At 41.5% G+C, this 19,528-nt stretch overlaps 1 protein-coding gene across 4 annotated transcripts; it reads left to right on the forward strand.

Annotated features, from left to right (window-relative positions):
- Positions 1–211: 211 nt before the first annotated feature.
- LOC137890285 (protein NLRC3-like) lies at positions 212–17,943 on the forward strand. Of its 4 annotated transcripts, none has more exons than XM_068734463.1 (11): positions 212–290; positions 1,354–1,435; positions 1,509–1,673; positions 2,208–2,321; positions 2,989–3,064; positions 5,496–5,724; positions 5,886–7,683; positions 7,779–7,952; positions 8,317–8,490; positions 16,814–16,860; positions 16,993–17,943. In XM_068734463.1, the coding sequence occupies exons 2-11, from the start codon at positions 1,368–1,370 to the stop codon at positions 17,565–17,567; spliced, it is 3,420 nt and encodes a 1,139-aa protein (XP_068590564.1). In that variant the 5' UTR covers positions 212–290; positions 1,354–1,367; the 3' UTR covers positions 17,568–17,943. The 4 variants fall into 4 exon arrangements, with proteins under 4 accessions (XP_068590564.1, XP_068590565.1, XP_068590563.1 ...); XM_068734464.1 differs by lacking the exon at positions 212–290 and adding an exon at positions 745–765; XM_068734462.1 differs by lacking the exon at positions 212–290 and having other exon boundaries at positions 1,039–1,435.
- The last annotated feature ends 1,585 nt before the right edge of the window (positions 17,944–19,528 follow it).

Consider the following 19,528-nt stretch of genomic DNA (forward strand, 5'->3'; position numbering starts at 1 on the left):
ATTACAGGATTGACAAGGTGGATATTGTTTGTATATATATATATGTATATATATAATATATATACATATATGTATTATATCTCATATTACTACAGGATTGATAAGGTGGATGTTGTTTGATATGAAAAGCAACATGTGAACTGTTTCCGGTGTCCTCGTGACGGCCCCTCCCTTCCTGTTTCTCTTTAGTTTCTCTTCTGGAGCTCGTGGTGTCGCAGCTTCTTCTTCTTTTTCTTCTTCTTCTTCTTCTTCTTCTTCTTCTTCTTCTTCTTCTTCTTCTTCTTCTTCAGGTTAGTGAGCGACTCTTTCCACTGAGGGACTCTTTGAGGACTCTTTGTTCTGCAGCGAACACAATGTTTTATGAATCTGAACATGATTTGAGTTTTGTGTATTTCCTCATTTGAACGTATTGAAACATGTAGTGTGTATTTTATGCTCCGTTTTATAAATGAGACCCATGAACAGTAATTTAAGAGCCTATTATTTAAACTCTACTGGTAGTATTTAAACTACAATCAAGTATAATAAGAAGTACTTTTACTGTGTACTTCTTGTGTGATCTAACGTCAAAGTACCTTCCAGAGAACAAGTTTCAGCCATTTTGTCTTAACTTTGATGAGAGATAAAAAACTTCGTAGTTCATAAAGTAGTTGATGAACTTTTTATTTTTGGATAAAGGACTTTATGACGTGTGAATATTCATGACCCTACAGCAGGATATAAACAGGAAGTGAAACGATCCCCACCATATTCTGGTCCACGGAGGTTCGTAAACTAGAAACTCACGCGATCCTTTACTTTGAAATACAGACCGGAAGTACTCCTTTGGAGGGATGTGCGGTAGCTTTGGGGCGGACGATGACGTGCATTTCATACCTGGGCCTTCACTGCTGTCCTGCGGCTGAATCACAGCTACGGTTATTTGTTTCGTCCCCAGAGCAACATTTGGACGTAACAATAGTTCCTATCACAGATAAAACCAAACAAAAATCCATCTTCATGAAAACAAGTTGTACAAATAATAATATATAAACAAGCATATTAAAGACGTCTCTTGGAAACAGAGGAACATTTCAAACGTTGAAGAGCTTTTCAAAGTCAGTCCAATAGAAGTGAACAGTGACGTCATCCCAAAGAAAGGCCAATAAAAAGCCACATGAAGTGTCTTCCTCTAGTCTTCAAACGAGACAAAAGACTAGTGAGCATTGAGAACGTCACTTCTTAGAGATGACTCTGCAGCTCAACGTGACGACAACATGGAAACTGTCCCATGAGTGTGTTCAGTGTTGAGGTGAATGAGCTGTGTGTGTTTGTCCTGATGAAGAGACATAATGTTGTTGTGTTTGTGTGAAGGTGTGGACTCTGCTATGAATCAGTGTGAGGACAGAGAGGAGGGAGTCCCTCCCTCTACAACCAGACACACCAAAGCTCAGAGGTGAGATAACCATCTCTAACTGTCCATGACTCAAAGTCCTTCATCCACTGACTCTGTTTCTCCATGTGACCAGGACCCATCAGGGACCAGACGGACCGGGACCTGGACCTGGACATGGACATGGACCTGAACCTGAACCTGGACCTGAACCTGGACCCAGCTGTGTGTCCATGAAGAGTGACCGGTCCATGGGTTGTCCTGTATCCTTCAAAGATGGACGCCACTCTGTTGATCAAAGGTGAGGATTTCAAAGTGATGATGAAGATGATGAAGATGTGTTTCTATCAGACTCTCTGTTGTCAGATCTCCAGGTTTTAAACCTTTACTGACTCAGATGAAGTTCTCTGAGCACCAACACTCTTCTTCATTGAAACACAGTCACACTGGGAGCTGCCCAGTACAACCAGTCTGACACTGAGACGCTCCACTGGAGCAGCTGCAGGTTCTGGATGCCTTGCTCCAGGGCACTTCAGCAGTGTCCAGTGAGGGAGGGAGAGCTCCATGGAGGGCTTGGTGAGACCTGTTGGGACTAAAGCAAACTGACTGGTGAAGAAGACAGTGAGCTGAAAGACTGAGCTGTTGATTCTCAGTGGGATCAGCAGGACTAGTAAACCTTCACCACTACAGGGACTCACCTGATCCACATCCAGATATCACTTCATGGACCTTTACCTTGTGTTGGTCTCTGAGTGGACAGACACAATGTGAGCTGGTTCTTCAGCATTGAATGATGATGATGATGATGATGATGTAATGTCAGTGTTTCTATCAGTTCACAGCAGCAGAGAGAAACGTCTCCTGAACCCAGCTGTGTGTCCATGAAGAGTGATCGCTCTAAAGGTCGTGGGATTAACTTCAAAGATGGACGCCGTTCTTATGACCCAGAGTAAGTTCTTAAAACAGATGAAACAGATGACGAGCTGATACACAGATATGAATTTGGTCTTCTATCATTTATAGTCTTTGATCTGTCATCATGATCTCATTTCTCATTATGATCATGACACAATATCTTGAACTACTTGTTGTAGGTTTTACATCAGACAGGAAGTAGCTTTCTGGATATAATCCTAACTCTAGTTGCAGAGGTCTGGAGACTAGAAAGACTCGGAGGAGGAAGTCTCCCCAATGGTGCTGTGGACAAAACCAAATACAGACCCTTTGTTTCAGTGATGTGACAGATCAACAGTATGAAGTCTTGGTACATCTGACTAACAACACAATGGTAGAATAGAAACTACACCAAATATGAAGAAGTATCACATCAGAAGTGATTCTAGTTGTTTCTAGTTGTAGTGGTATCTAGAGGTGGAAGGTATAGAAGGTATATAAAGTAAACCGGTATGAATTTGACCTAGGATATAATCTTTGACTTTACTGTGCTGCCAATCAAACAACTTCTACTGTCCAATAAAAGCAGAGATGAGAATCTGTTGAGCATCTGGTTTTCATTGTGATCAATCATGACAGAAGTCAACATCTTGAACTACTTGTTGTATTTGTGTTAATGGTACAAACACAATGTGAGCTGGTTCTTCATGATTCCTCCACAGAGAGGACCAGGAGAGCTCAGAGGTTCCCAGAGGTCAGTCTGCCCAGCAGCATCAAACACTGGACTCCATATTCATGGTGTGTACATGTACAACTACTGTTACATCTATTCTGTTCACAATCATCTCCATGCTGCACTTTGTAGACCAGTGGATCGTCAGTCTGTCCAACATGGATCTGGTGTTTACGTGGTCAGATCAGTCTCAATAATTGCAAATGCATGCAGAAAGATTCACAAATACATTCCAATGCACTCATAAATAAATTACGATTCATATAAATGTAAAAAAAAAAAAAAAGTCACAAATATATTTCTGCATTTGTTTGTGGGTTTTTGAGACTCCTCTGACGTCTCAAGATTTGCAAATGCGTTTTTTTCATCATGGACCTATCTGTAGCCAATCAGATGTCAGCCTCATTTTCAACCAATCACATGAGCTCAGCTCCCCCTCCCCTCCCCACGTGGCTGCCAGCTGTGTTCACACCAATTAATCACGTCGTTCGCACCGCCGGTCTCTCCGGGGACCATTTGTGTTCATTCGCGTGAAGCCAGACGTGCCGGAGAGGGGGCGTGGCTTATCGTCCTGGAAGCCGTTCAACTGTCCGCCATCAACCACGGACAAAATAACCTGTATTTGTGCTTAGTACGTGTTGAGGAAGTCCCAGATATCAGGAAACTGAACGCCGTCATGTCTGGTTCATAACATAGTCCGGAGGAGCTCCGTGGATTCTATCAGCTGTATTCACTGTGTCTATCAAGCCACACATCAGCTGGTTTACTACAGCTGTATGAACCCCAAATAAACAGATGTGGCTGTGATTTAACCACAATAAACGGACAAAGAGGGATGACGAAATAACTACGTAATGATTTGTAAAAAGTCTGAATTCATGCTTTGTTTCTCTCCGCAAGACGACAAGCAAATAACTTTTAAAATACTTGTTTTCTCAATGGAGCTCGGATCATCAGCGCTAGGCTATGCTAACATTGTAGCAGCTCCATCAGCACTCAAAATAACGTCATCTCGGCGTAAATACGGCAGCGTCTCTTCATTGTTTGTACCATATGGTTTACACACATTTACACACATAGTTTGGTCCGGTCTCTATTAATATGAGGTATCTAGAGCAGTGACGTGTGGTGAGGTTGGTGTCTGGTGAGGCACTGACTCTTTCAGAGTCACATTTACAAACGTATGAACCAATAGAGAAGCTTAAATCACCATTCAATTGGCAGCTTGCACATTGACTACTGGTTGTTTTTCATATTTCATATCAGCATTCTTTACACACACATAGGTAAAGTACATATTTGATTCCACCGGGAGCGATCCAGCTGGACATTGTATTTTATTTAGAAAAATTACCGGATATCCATTGTTTCAGACAGTTCATAGATTGGTTCAATCAGACAGAGTGTGATTTTGCTCTGTAGTTTTGCTTGCATTCAGTATATGATAACACAAGAGACAGAATTTCAGGGTCATAGTGAAATTTGACAACACAAATATGAACTTTTCTCAAATAAAGAGAGAAATAATTGTCCTGCTTGTAAAGGAAAGATGGATAAACTAGCTTTAATATCATACTTGTTAAAGGGACCGCACACAATGGATGGAGAATGGACCTGACAGAGTCAACTTTTGAGTTGTTTACTTGTTTTATTATGAGCAGAAGGGAATAAGATTTTGATCAACATTTACATCTGTTTTGTGGTCCGTGTAGTTTTTACATACCAGTGATATTTTATGCTCATTTGGACACTATCACTGAGATAAAGATGAACTAGTTCAGTGTCAAATATACCATTAACTGATTATAAACAACATTCTAAAGGGACTGATATTATTGTTTTGAAATACTAGAGAGATATATTAATGCAAAGAATAGAGAGATGTCGATAGTTATTTCTTGTATTTTGAATTTGCTCGTTCACACTCTTGCTCACTGGAGGCAGTTTCTAACAAAATAGCTAGCTAGCTAGCTAGCATAGTGTTAACATAGCCCACTACTATATTTCCTTTCATTTGCCTCAAGTAAACCTAAATGTAAGTTTTGCCGATTGAAGCGAATTTGCATCACTCCAGTCTCATCGCGTCTGTGAATAGACTTTGTATAATAATAATTTGCGCTGCGTTTGGTGTGAACACAGCTGGCAGCCTCGAGGGAGGAGCTGCGCTCATGTGATTGGTTGAAAATGAGACTGACATCTGATTGGCTACAGATAGCTCCATGTTGAAAAAAACACATTTGCGATTTCCTGAGACGTCAGGGGAGTCTAAAAAAACCCACAAACAAATGTGGAGCAATCTACAAACAAATACATACAAATGCAGAAATATATTTGTGATTTTTTTGTTGTTGATATAAATCATAATTTATTTGTGTGCATTGGAATGTATTTGTGAATCGTTCTGCGTGCATTTGCAATTATTGAGACTGATCTGACCACATAGATGTTTGGTTCCATAGTTTTAGTTTGTGTCATTCATAGAATATTCTGTTCCAGCTGCTGGAGGAGAACATCGTCACTTTTGTGAAGAACGAGCTGAAGAAGATCCAGAAGGTTGTGAGTTCAGATTACCCAGAATGCTTAGAGAGTCAGAGGGAGGATGAGGAGCTGCTGGACGGTGAGGATGAAGAGCAGAGGAGGAGCAGAAGAGAGGCATTTGTGAAGATCACACTGAACTTCCTGAGGAGAATGAAGCAGGAGGAGCTGGCTGACTGTCTGCAGAGCAGTAAGAGGATTTCTAAAGATTTAACATGCTGGATAAATGTGATGTTTACTGGTGTCTCAAGAGATGGACCAACATATATTCATAGACTCATTCTTTGAGGACATGACATGTTGAAATCTATTCTTTGACTCATTGATCTTCTTTGTTGTTTGTTCATTCAGGACTTCTTGCTGCAGTTTGTCAGCGTGAACTCAAATCTAACCTGAAAAAGAAGTTCCAGTGTGTGTTTGAGGGGATCGCTAAAGCAGGAAACCCAACCCTTCTGAATCAGATCTACACAGAGCTCTACATCACGGAGGGAGGGACTGCAGAGGTCAATGATGAACATGAGGTCAGACACATTGAAGCAGCATCCAGGAAACCACACAGACCAGAAACAACCATCAGACAAGAAGACATCTTTAAAGCCTCACCTGGAAGAGAGGAACCAATCAGAACAGTCATGACAAAGGGAGTGGCTGGCATTGGGAAAACAGTCTTAACACAGAAGTTCACTCTGGACTGGGCTGAAGACAAAGACCACCAGGACATACAGTTCACATTTCCATTCACTTTCAGAGAGCTGAATGTGCTGAAAGAGAAGAAGTACAGCTTGGTGGAACTTGTTCATCACTTCTTCAGGGAAACCAAAGAAGCAGGAATCTGCAGGTTTGAAGAGTTCCTGGTTCTGTTCATCTTTGACGGTCTGGATGAGTGTCGACTTCCTCTGGACTTCCTCAACAATGAGGTCCTGACTGATGTTACAGAGTCCACCTCGGTGGATGTGCTGCTGACAAACCTCTTCAGGGGGAAACTGCTTCCCTCTGCTCGCCTCTGGATAACCACACGACCTGCAGCAGCCAATCAGATCCCTCCTGAGTGTGTCGACATGGTGACAGAGGTCAGAGGGTTCACTGACCCACAGAAGGAGGAGTACTTCAGGAAGAGATTCAGAGATGAGGAGCAGGCCAGCAGGATCATCTCCCACATCAAGACCTCACGAAGCCTCCACATCATGTGCCACATCCCAGTCTTCTGCTGGATCACTGCTACAGTTCTGGAGGATGTGTTGAAGACCAGAGAGGGAGGACAGCTGCCCAAGACCCTGACTGAGATGTACATCCACTTCCTGGTGGTTCAGTCCAAACTGAAGAAGGTCAAGTATGATGGAGGAGCTGAGACAGATCCACACTGGAGTCCAGAGAGCAGGAAGATGACTGAGTCTCTGGGAAAACTGGCTTTTGATCAGCTGCAGAAAGGCAACCTGATCTTCTATGAATCCGACCTGACAGAGTGTGGCATCGATATCAGAGCAGCCTCAGTGTGCTCAGGAGTGTTCACACAGATCTTTAGAGAGGAGAGAGGACTGTACCAGGACAAGGTCTTCTGCTTCGTCCATCTGAGTGTTCAGGAGTTTCTGGCTGCTCTTCATGTCCATCTGACCTTCATCAAGTCTGGAGTCAATCTGCTGTCAGAAGAACAAACAACCTCCTGGTGGTCTGAAGTGTTCAGTGGCAAATCAACACGTCTCTACCAGAGTGCTGTGGAGAAGGCCTTACAGAGTTCAAATGGACACCTGGACCTGTTCCTGCGCTTCCTCCTGGGTCTTTCACTGGAGACCAATCAGACTCTCCTACGAGGTCTGCTGACACAGACAGGAAGTAGCTCACGGACCAATCAGAGAACAGTCCAGTACATCAAGAAGAAGATCAGTGAGAATGTGTCTCCAGAGAAAAGCATCAATCTGTTCCACTGTCTGAATGAACTGAATGATCGTTCCCTAGTGGCGGAGATCCAACAGTCCCTGACTTCAGGACGTCTCTCCACAGATAAACTGTCTCCTGCTCAGTGGTCAGCTCTGGTCTTCATCTTACTGTCATCAGAAAAAGATCTGGACGTGTTTGACCTGAAGAAATACTCTGCTTCAGAGGAGGCTCTTCTGAGGCTGCTGCCAGTGGTGAAAGCCTCCAATAAAGTTCTGTAAGTACAGAGAGCGTTAGATTCATATCTCATTCTTAATTACGCTGCTATCTTTTCTACTTTTTGCTTATTTTTCTTCACCATTGTCTCATCAGACTGAGTGGCTGTAATCTCTCAGAGAGAAGCTGTGAAGCTCTGTCTTCAGTTCTCAGCTCCCAGTCCTCTAGTCTGAGAGAGATGGACCTGAGTAACAACGACCTGAAGGATTCAGGAGTGAAGCTGCTGTCTTCTGGACTGGAGAGTCCACACTGTGAACTGGAAACTCTCAGGTCAGGATTCATCAATATGTTCCACTGATGACCACATTAATCCTGATTTACATTAAAGGATAAACTCTTAACCTGCATACGATTGTGTCTTTGCTTGAATGGTTTTAAATCAATTTTTGTTTATTTTGTTTCCGTTATTTAAAAAAATGTAATTTATACATCTTTAATAGTCTTTTTTTTCTCACTCTGCTGTTATATCAGTTGTAAGTAATGTTATCAGTGTTTGGCTGTGACTAGAAAACAATCAGTAACAATGTTAATGTAACCCCACAGTAGCCCACAGTATCTCAGTACTGCAGTAACCTTCCAGCACTCACAGTTCCCTCAGATTATGTGACACGTGTGTTGTTTTGTTTGTTTGCAGCCTGTCAGGCTGTCTGATCACTGAGGAAGGCTGTCATTCTCTGGTCTCAGCTCTGAGCTCCAACCCCTCCCATCTGAGAGAGCTGGACCTGAGCTACAATCATCCAGGAGACTCAGGAGTGAAGCTGCTGTCTGCTGGACTGAAGGATCCACACTGGAGACTGGAAACTCTCAGGTATGAAGAGGCCTGCTGCAGCCACAGACAATCAGTCTGATAGGGGAGGTAGAGCTGGAGACGTTTTCTCTGTCACACTGTCAGCCTGGTTAATATGACCCTGACACAACAAGCTGCCCTCAAACTACCAGAGACTCATCAAACTGTTTGTGTCCCACATCAGACCATCAATACAGACAGAAGTAGTCAGGAAACAGTAGCCAGGATGAGCCCAAACAGGGAGGGAAGGTGATGAAACTGTTGTCTTGTTTCAACATTAGAAAATAGGACAGTGGTGTATCCTGACACGTTGGGTTGACATGCGTCCACGTCGTCACGCTGCAGGTTTGTGGACTCATATCAAACAATAGTTGATGTTTTGATGCTCATCATCTGTCACCAGTGTGTGTTGCCCTTTAGTCCAGACATTATTGTGAAAAGACAAACGGACAAAAAAACAATCTGTTTAAACGTCTTGATAAATCATCACAATAGGAATGTTTTTCTGTTTTAAAGGAGTTCAGCTTTACCTGGTTCTGGTTTGTTTTGCACTGAGAGCCAGTTCCCTGGCTGATAAGAGTCGACTTGTTGAAACTACAGGTGACAGTCGGCCACAGACGCTCAGTGAAGAACCAACAGCTGATTGTGGACATGGTGTGTCAGAGCCCAAAGAGGTTTATTTAGGACTGGACCAAAGTTTTAGGGGGACACAGGCAGTGCTCTGTGGCTGCAGACGGACTTGAACTGTAATATTTTCACCCCAGATTACAGATAATAGAAACCAGTGTTGACTGTTGCTAGGAGACGGGATGTGAACAGCTTTGTACATCCAACCATCCCCCCCGACCTCCTCCATCAGAGGGTTTGTGGCGCTGTAGTGATTTCAGGATACTTTCGCCTTTACTTCTGAGAGACAACAGTCATTATTACACAATCACAAGAGGTTGCTTGTCAGGACCAAAACATCCAACAATCAACACTTCTATATTGACAACGGATCAGCTGACTCTGTGTGATGGTAAAGAGTCGTGTGGTGCTGATGAACCCACAGAGAAGCGTCTCCATCTCTGCAGCTCTACAGAGCTTTTGAGCCTCTTTTAGCTCCTAGTTTTGGTTCTGCAGCACATTTCCTGTTTGGTTCAGTCTCAGTGTTTCCAGCAGCAGCTGTTTTCATCCAACAAGCTGTGATGAAGCCTCTGTTCACTACCTGCTCAGCAGCAAACAGCAGACAGACTCAGTCAGAGACTAGCTGGTGAACATAGTGGAGCATTCAGCAGCTAAAGAGACAGATGTTTCCCTCAGGAGGTGGTGGAGACCAAAAACAGAGCTAGAAGAGAGAGAACATTGGACTTCATTCATCAGGTGACACAAACACAAAGACTCCTGATGAGTCATCATGTTTAGTTTAATTTATTTATTTATTTTGCACCATTTAAACAATAAAATAAAAATAAACAAACATAACAGAGATAAATAATATCACAGTGCAGGAAGAGGCAGAAAGCCAACTGGGCTTATTTGAAGTCTCCACATATTTAATATTAAAATTAACAATATTACAGAGAACATAAAATTAATATGCATAAGATATGACCAAGTACAATATTATTGACAATATATTTTTTACAAGATATGAAATATGATAACATATCAATACATTACAACCAACAAAAGAGAAATAAAATGTAATTGTGTCGAGTGTGTGTGTGAGTGAGAGTAAGTCTGGACTTGTGTTTGTTCAGGGATGTTGGTTTAGTCCATATGAGTGAATCAACTATAAATATAATATAACAGCTAAAACAAGACAGACGTGAACAATAATACATTAAAACAGAAATTACATTTTATTTGAAGCACCTTTTGAAACATTTCATGAAGGAACATTTTTTTGTTAGGTGTGAAAAGTGATTCATAATTTGGTTCCTCGAAATCTTATTGAAAATTGACCTCTGCTAGTCAGTAATTTAGGAGGATGAAGATGTGAAGATGACGAGTTGAGTAAGAGTGAACCTGTGAATTGACTTTAAAGTCTTGAAATGATCAGGAATATTCCTTCACCTGAAAGTATCTCATCAATAAAAACACAAGTTTGATAAATATTGATGTCATAAATAGTAAGAATCAGTTTCTGAATAGAGGAGCAGATGAGATGTGAGACTCTGATCGGGTTGCAATCCTAACAAAACCTTTCTGGAGGACCAACATGAGAAGGAAAAGTACTGATCCAAAGTACAGTACAATATGAAAGCTAGTGATAAATGATACTGTAATAAAGAATAAGGAGACAAGATGTCTACCCCTCCTTATTATTCCTGTAGGTTTATTTTCTACTACCAGTCAATATGTTGTAATGATGAAGTCAGCCTGTGTGTTCAGCACATTGTGGAACCTGTGGCTTGTTTCCCTTCACCTGTATAAAGTGCTGTACTTAGGACTGTTATCAGCTGCCTGTAGTTATTACACAGGATAGGATTAGGCTCTGTTATTGTTATTGTTGTTATTAATGTTTACCTGGCGTGTATAAATTGTGACGGGGGGGGAAGTGACGCGAGAGAGACGGACGGAGAGTTTGGAGAAGTAGTATCAGCGGATTGTGCATAAAGTGATCTGTGACTAAGGATGGAGGGAATAGTGATGGAGAGGGTGGGAGTGAGGATATGGATTACAAGAACTGGACTGAAGTACGGAAAGATAGACGAGTCAGGAATCAGAGTCGTGTATCTGGTAGTAGTTTGGATGTGATATCAGGAAAGTTAGTCCGGTGGCGCCGACTCGCGGGTTGAAGGAGGAAGTCTGTGAAATGTTGATGGCGAAGGTGCTGGGTGACGGCGGCTTGTTGATCAAGTGTTAGGATGAGGAGCAGAGAGAGAAAGCAATGAAGCTGAAAACAGTGTGCAACATGGTGGTTGAGAACGCTAAGAAGACCAGTGATGGGCTCTTTGTGAGAGGAGTTAGATTTGGTGTCCCAGTGGAGGAAAAGATGGAGAATATGAGATCAAGCATAAGAGGTGGAAACATGATAGAGATGAAACGTCTGCAAGCAGGAAGAGGAGGAGAGAGGGTTGATAGTTTGTCAGTGCTGCTGGATTTCCAAGAGAGGGCGTTGCCTGATGAAGTCACTGTGGGATATATAAGTTCCTCTGTAAGAGCTTCTGTCCCACCACCTGTGAGGTGTTTCAAATGACAAACATATGAAGGAAGGAACCGACTCAATAGTCAAATGAACAACGTGTGACAAAGACGCAAAGGGGAGGTGAGAATATATATGAATATATTATATATGGGAATATATTGATAATAAATAAGGAGAGCTTTGTGTATTTCATGGCTGAAGTAGTTAACTGCACATTCCAAGCAAAAGGGAGATCTGAGAAGATTGAAATAATAGTAAAGAGTGCAGCAAGATATTTAAATATTCATGGGTGACTGGGACGGCTGTTCAGGAAGAGCTTCAAAAACAGGAACAGTTAAACAAAGAATGGTGTTCACAGGATCAGTCATCATGTTAATTCTCCAGTGGAATGCAAGGAGTCTGTTGGCAAATGGCCAAGAATGTAAAGCTTTTCTTAATGGGTTAGAAGATGAACCAGATATAATGTGTGTTGAAGAGACTTGGCTTCAGTCAAACTTAGATTTTGTGATTCAGGGATATGTGAGCATAAGAAGGGAGAGAGAAGGGGTAATGGGGGAGGAAGTGCTACCTTTGTTAGGCAAGGAATTTCTTATGGAGAGATAGAAAAAGGAAAAGACCTAGAAGATGTAGTTGTTGAAGTGTGGATAGGGGATGAAAGTTTGGTCGTGGTGAATTTCTACAATCCGTGTCAACGATTGGAATCAGAAGCATTGGAGGCAATAAAGGGACTAGACAGAAGAAGGGTCATGTGGTGTGGTGATTTGAATGCCCATAGTACTCCCTGGGGAGGAAAAGACTGATAGGAATGGATTGATAGTAGAGGATGTGATGGACTCCTTGGGACTGGTATGTTTAAATGATGGGAGTTCCACAAGGATTAAGTCAAGTTTAGACCTGACAATAGCATCACGGTCATTGGCAGGTATTTGTGTGTGGGAGTTATGGAAGCATTCTACTGTTGGAAGTGATCGTTACCCCATTTTCTGTAGAGTAGCTAGTGAAGCAGGGTGGGTTCAGAAGATACAGCAGAAAGGCTCAGTGGGATCAGTTTAGAGAAACTAGTGAATCGAGTTTTAAAGATATAGATGGAGAACAGGATACAGAAATATTTAATGAAAACGTGAGAGATGCAATAATTGGAGCTGCCAATCAGACGATTATAAGAAGAAACGGTACAAAGAGGCGGAAGTTAGTTCCATGGTGGAATGATGAGTGCAGTGAGGTCATAAAGAAATGAAATAAGACTTTTAAGCTTTTAAAAAACACCCATCACTTCAAAAATGTAATAGAGTACAAGAGAATGCAAGCAGTAGTACGGAAAACTATCACAGAAACTCAAAGGAAGTATTGGAGATCATTTTGTGACACAATAGGGAGAAGCAAATAAAGAATTGTTGGAAGCAGATGGAGAGAGGGACGATGCAATTAATGCTCCTTCACTTTGGAAGACATAAAAAGGGCCATAAATAAATCAGGTCTAACGGCTCCAGGTAAAGACCAGATTTCCTACATCATGTTGAACCATCTGTCTGATGTAGAATTAGAGGTGATTTTGCATTTGTATAACAAAGTTTGGCAAGAAGGAAAATTACCAGGACTTTGGAAACAAGCAGTTATAATACCGACCAGGAAACCAGGACAAGATCCCACCAATCCATCTAACTATAGACCAATAGCTTTGACTTCACACATGTGTAAAATCATGGAGCGAATGATCACAGAAAGACTGACATATTATCTGGAAACAAGGAATCTTAGGTCAAAACATCACAGTGGCTTTAGGAAAGGAAGGGAACAATGGATCCAGTAGCATGTCTAGAAGCAGAGGTGAGGAAGGCACAAGTGAATAAGGAGGTAGTGGTAGCAGTATTTTTTGATGTGGAAGAAGCGTATGATTTACTGTGGAAAGAGGGACTTTTAATCAAAATGAAAAGATTAGGAATATCGGGTAAAATGTTCAGATGGGTTCAAGATGTTTAGTTTGGTCGCTCTACAGAAGTGAGAGCGGGAAGGTGTTTGTCGGCCATTTGGTGGACAATGGAACACCACAAGGAAGTGTGATTAGTCCTTCATTGTTTTCAATCATGATTGAGATGTGTATGAAAATGTTGGACAACATATAGGGAGATCTTTATTTGCAGATGATGGGGCGCTGTGGAAAAGAGGTAGGAATGTGGAATATGTTGTGAAACAGATGCAGGAAACAATCTAAAGAGTGGAACAGTGGTCATTGGAATGGGGAAGAAAGAAATACCCTTTTCTTTACAAGAAAGAACATTGGAACAGAGGTCAAGATGTATTTATATGGTAAAGAGCTGAAAAGGACTCGTACACATTTTTAGGAATGTGGTTTGATGCTCGGCTCACCTGGAATGTACATTTTGATAAAATGGTAAATAAATGTAAAAAGCTTTTAAATGTAATGAGATGTTTGGTGGGAGCAGAGTGGGGAGCTGACAGGGCTGCTTTGAAAGCTGTATATACGGGTCTGATAAGATCAGCTCTAGACTATGGATGTGTGGCATATAGGTCGCCGTCTAAAACCTTGTTGGGGAAACTGGATGTAATACAAGCATGAAGAATATGTAGTGGGTCCTTTAAAACAACATCGGTGCGGCATTGCAGGTAGAAATGGGGGAGATGTATGAAGGGAAATCACTGTCAAAATCTGAGAACGCAAATGAGATCCACACAAATCAAACAGCCGCTCTCGTATTTTACTTTAACGAGCGCTTTTACATCACTCCACCAGCAAAACTCACTCTCTAGAAACGTTCCTTTACTCTGCTCCCTCGTGAGCCTTTTAGCTGCTCGCTCACAGTGTTTCTGTTTGACAGTAAGTGGGCGGAGCCAGTCTCCGTTGTATCTCTACATCTATTGGTTACAGTCCTCGTCTTCGGACAGACGGATATCACTGTGACACAGACCCTAGGTCTGTTAGAGGTGGTTCTCAATCCTCCACTAAACACTACTCCACTACTCACCATGTTCTACATTTGTCTGACAGGTTTTGTAAAGTATTCAGACTGTAGAGGCTGATGAAATACAAACGATGTTAATAGAGTTTTGAAATACAATAATTCAAAATGTGTTTCTCTTGTAAATGGAGTCAAGTTGCTCAGATTGATTTAAATTCACTCATCATTCTATTACAGACAATGTGTGTTTGATAGTCAAACAGCTCAAAGAAGCTCTTTGATCTGAATTGATTCAAACATGATGTGATCATATTTAATCATACTGGTGTGTTTACAGAAGAGATATCATGGAGTTGTATATAATATGAGCAACAATTTGGACCCGCTCAAGGATCTGGATCCAGGGTTAGGAACCACTGTTTCTATATGAACTGTTTGCCCAACATCAATCACTGACAAGTAATTAGTGGATGAAAAGGTATTGAGATCCTTCACTGCAGTAAACGTACTAATACTGATGAAACAATCCACTACCAGTAAATACCTGCATTCAAAACCTTAGTCAAGTATGTTATGATCAGTAAGATGTACTTTAAGTGCAGAAAGTAAAAGTACCCGTGCAGTAAGATGTACATTATTACTGCATTATTATTATTAGTGCAATCTGAAAATCTCTGAGAATCTGAGTCTGTGTCACAGTGATATCCGGTCTGTATGGCAAAGTATGGCAACAACACTGGAACCAGGAGACGAGGGGGAGACGCCTACATTCAATTCAGAGTAAAGTGAGCAGTGTAGGATATAGGGGAGGAAACAGGAGAGAAGAAGTTACAACATCAAGATGAAGGACAGGACACAGCAATCTACGCAGCACACTACACATGATAGGGAAACATCCAACCGGTCACTGTGAGCACTGCCAGGCACCAGAACCTGTGCAACATGTCATCACCTCCTGCAGTAGACACAGCTCACAAAGGAGGGGCATGCTGGGAGAAATGCAAAGACTAGGGCTGAGAGGAAGAGAGCTGAATGAGATCCTGGAGTGGGGATCCAGTAATCAGGGAAGAAGGTGCTTTACTCACTTTATGTGAGCAACGGGACTGATGGGGAAAGTTTAGTAGTTGTGAACATAGGAAGTGATTGAAACCGGAAGATGGCAGTAATGCAACAAAACGGATAAACACCACAGAAGAAGAAGAAGAAGAAGAAGAAGAAGAAGAAGAAGAAGAAGAAGAAGAGATAGACAGTAAACATGAATGGATTCATATGTAGTTTTGCTGCAGAACATCTCAAAGTAAGGAGCTGGTTTATGATGTGGTTTATGATTATGAGGCTTTGTTTAGGAAGTAAAACTGCGAGGCTGTGTCGTAGCGGAATGTGAACAACATGGCTGCCGTCTGGTCGCTAGCGATCTCCGGAGCTAACGGCTGTTAGCATTGAATGAGTTTTTCAAAACGTTCTTGTCATAAATGTGTGGAGTGGGACTGCCTAGGGGGCGCTGTGTGGATCGTGGTTCTTGGTTTTAGACGTAGCTTTGTCACATGTTGTGTTTGGAGTTTGTACAAACAGCTGAGATGACTTTGTAGCGCAGGAGCTGCAGTTTGAGCAGCTATGACGTCATCCTACTCCTTACTGATGAGTGCGCGTTATGAGTGGATGAACGTTTGGATGAATGCGTTGCTCCCACTAGTGGGGGCGCTCGGGCCCAAGAGGAGTATGATTTTATTCCACTGAAAATAATAAAAGTCAATGTTTTATATTGAAAGATGGTTTATTGAATGTGAAGCTTGTAGCATTAAAGCAGCATTAGCTTCCACAACCAATGGATTGAATAGTGACATACTTTGAACCATTTGTTTGTCAGGTCATTGAATCCATATTTGTTCAGCTTCTCCACTGAAATATGATGGTTTACTGTATCAAAGGCTTTGGAAAGGTCTGAAAATACTGCAAGTACATTGATTAGCATCAAGTGCAGAGATGACTTCATCAACAAGGTAGAGACTCAAGTTGACCGATGACAGAAAGCATTGATGTGTAACAGCTGCTTGATATCATGTTAGACACGACTATGAATATAATAATATAACCCTGATAATAATCCATCATGAATAAGTGAACGGGATGAGCCGTCGTCATGGGCCCATCACAAGAAGCTCCTCTGAAGTCAAAGAACATGAGATCCTGATGAATCATAAGTGCTTCATGTGAACATGAAGAACAAAGCTCTGTGATGACAGGATGTAATGTCCATGTGTCCGTGCTGCTCTGACCCCCCTCCTCCTTTCAGGGCGGAGCCTGCTGGAGTCCGATGGGTCAGACCGGGTCTGAGGAAGTGTGAGTGTGCTTTGAATTTGATTCATGAGAACAAAGCGTCTTCAAACTGTGACATCACTCATTCACATCTCTGATGTCATCATCAAACAGATGAATAACTGCAGCTGTATTGTGTCTTGTTCTCTCCATCAGACTCCTGTGAACTCACACCCGACACAAACACAGTGAACAGAGAACTCAAACTGTCTGACAACAACAGGAAGGTGACACTTGTGAAGGAGGTTCAGTCATATCCTGATCATCCAGACAGGTTTGATGACTATCAGCTGCTGTGTAGAACTGGTCTGACTGGTCGCTGTTACTATGAGGTCGAGTGGAGAGGAAACGTTTATATATCAGTGAGTTACAGAGGAACCAGAAGGAAAGGAGACAGTGGAGACTGTGTGTTTGGAGGGAATGATCAGTCCTGGAGTCTGTTGTGCTCTGATGGTCGTTACTCTGTCCGTCACAATAAGACACCAACAGACATCACCTCCTCCTCCTCCTCCTCCTCCTCCTCCTCCTCCTCCTCCTCCTCCTCCTCCTCCCCCTCTGGTAGAGTAGCAGTGTATGTGGACTGTCCTGCTGGCTCTCTGTCCTTCTACAGAGTCTCCTCTGACACACTGATCCACCTCCACACCTTCAACACCACATTCACTGAACCTCCTTATCCTGGGTTTGGGCTCTGGCCTGGTTCTGGTTCCTCAGTGTCTCTGTGTTCTCTGTAGGAGCAGAGTGTCCTCCTCTAGAGGAACGTTCTCTCTGACCACATAGTTCCGTGTGTTCAGGATCACACACAGCTGATGTCAGTCAGCAGAATGTGGGAGGAGTTTCTCCTCAGGGTTCTGTTTGTAGTGTTCTCTGTCCAGTCTGGCTAGAGGTTGATGAAACAATCCTCTGAACAGAGTGATGGACTTCAACAAGCTTCCTCTCATTCTTGAAGGTCCTACATCTTATGTGTCCAAACAGAACATCATGTCTTCCTTGTCCCCGGAGAGAGCAGCTCTCACTACATTACAAGCCTCTCTTCTCTCAACATGAACATAGATGTGTTCTTATCAAGACTATCTCTGAAGTGGAATAAACACGTCTCCTCATGTTCAACTCAAAGTGTCCGTGAGTCTGTTCTTCTTCTACCAAGGAGAAGAACACAAACTTCATGACACCTTTAATGTCTTCATGTTGTTCAAAGAGCTTTTTCATTTTCATCCAAACACATTTATTCAAGAGAACTTTAAGTGTTGAGAGGAGATAGAATGTTCAAATAGATACATGTGATATTTGACTTCATCACATCTAAATACGTCTTGAATCAAAGTCCTTTAAATGACCTTTACCAGAGCTTTCAACCGCATCTCATGAGCTTCTTCACTGGAGAGAGTTTGTTTGAAGTAGTTTACATTCAAAGTATTTCAGTAGATGTTGTTGTACATGTGTTGTCTTACACTTCACATGTGAAGAGATGAGTGACTTTTCACATGTGACGTGTTTTAAATGTGACGCTTTTAAAAGAAGAGAAGAAGAAGAAAAAGTAGTTCACAAGAAGAAGAAGAAAGATCAAAGATCAGTGTTCACATTACAGACAAATAGATGATGGACTTCAAACATCTGAAGTGATGGAAGTCATCAATAACAGACTTCATTCCCATTTTAACTTCATCTCATCAACTTGATCTTTAATGTTGTTCTATTGATATTTCATGTTAAACGTGTTTAGTTTCATATTGTTTCAAACATGTCGTCACTTCAGTGACTTTGATTTGTAAACTTGTCAAATAAAAACCTTCATATAAGACATTTCCTACAGCACCTGAAGGCACCACAAGAGCCCGCCCCCGAGGAGCTGTGATTGGTGGAGTAGTAGAGCGGTACTACAGTGTACTGCAGTACGATAGAAAGTACTACAGTGTACCGCAGTACGAGAGAAAGTACTACAGTGTACCGCAGTACGAGAGAAAGTACTACAGCTTACCGCAGTACGAGAGAAAGTACTACAGCTTACCGCAGTACTAGAGAAAGTACTGCAGTGTACTGATCAATTTAGTTAATTTTTTATTTATTTAATTTATTAAACTTTTACTTTGATTTCTCTGATTATTTATATATATATATATATATATATATATATATATATATATATATATTACAGTCAGTCATTTTTTTATATTTAAAAAAAAACTATATATATATTTATATATATATAGTTGTATATATTATTATCAATATTTTGTAACACTTTATTTTGTGTTTTACCTTTTATTTTATAGTAATTCTATTTAATCTTTGAGTGGTTTCATGTTTTATTTATTTTATAATTAGTTCTACATTTAGTTTATTTTCCTCATTAATATTCATTCATTTAAACACTTCCTGTATTTGTTTAGTTTCATTCAGAAATGTTTTATTATTGTATTAAAGGACTCATGTTCCAGCTGTTCTTCTTCAAACTGTTGGGACATTTCATTCATAACTAAACATCATACTTCTAATAACAATAACATTCCTCTCATATAAATGTGGAGCAGAAGTAATTGGCATGAAGAGAAAAGACGAGAGTGAAGTACAAGTACCTTGAATGTGTACTTAAGTGCGGTACTTGAGTGTTGTACTCTGGTGCTTGTCTGTGGAGTGGTTTGAAGTGGAGGCCACTAGAGGGCAGTGTGTGTTCATGTGTCCATCAACACGGATC

The sequence above is a fragment of the Cebidichthys violaceus genome, unplaced genomic scaffold (assembly GCF_023349555.1).
Source record: "Cebidichthys violaceus isolate CVI_PGR_0920_01 unplaced genomic scaffold, fCebVio1.0.p SCAF_64, whole genome shotgun sequence".
Classification (NCBI taxonomy): Eukaryota; Metazoa; Chordata; class Actinopteri; order Perciformes; family Stichaeidae; genus Cebidichthys; species Cebidichthys violaceus.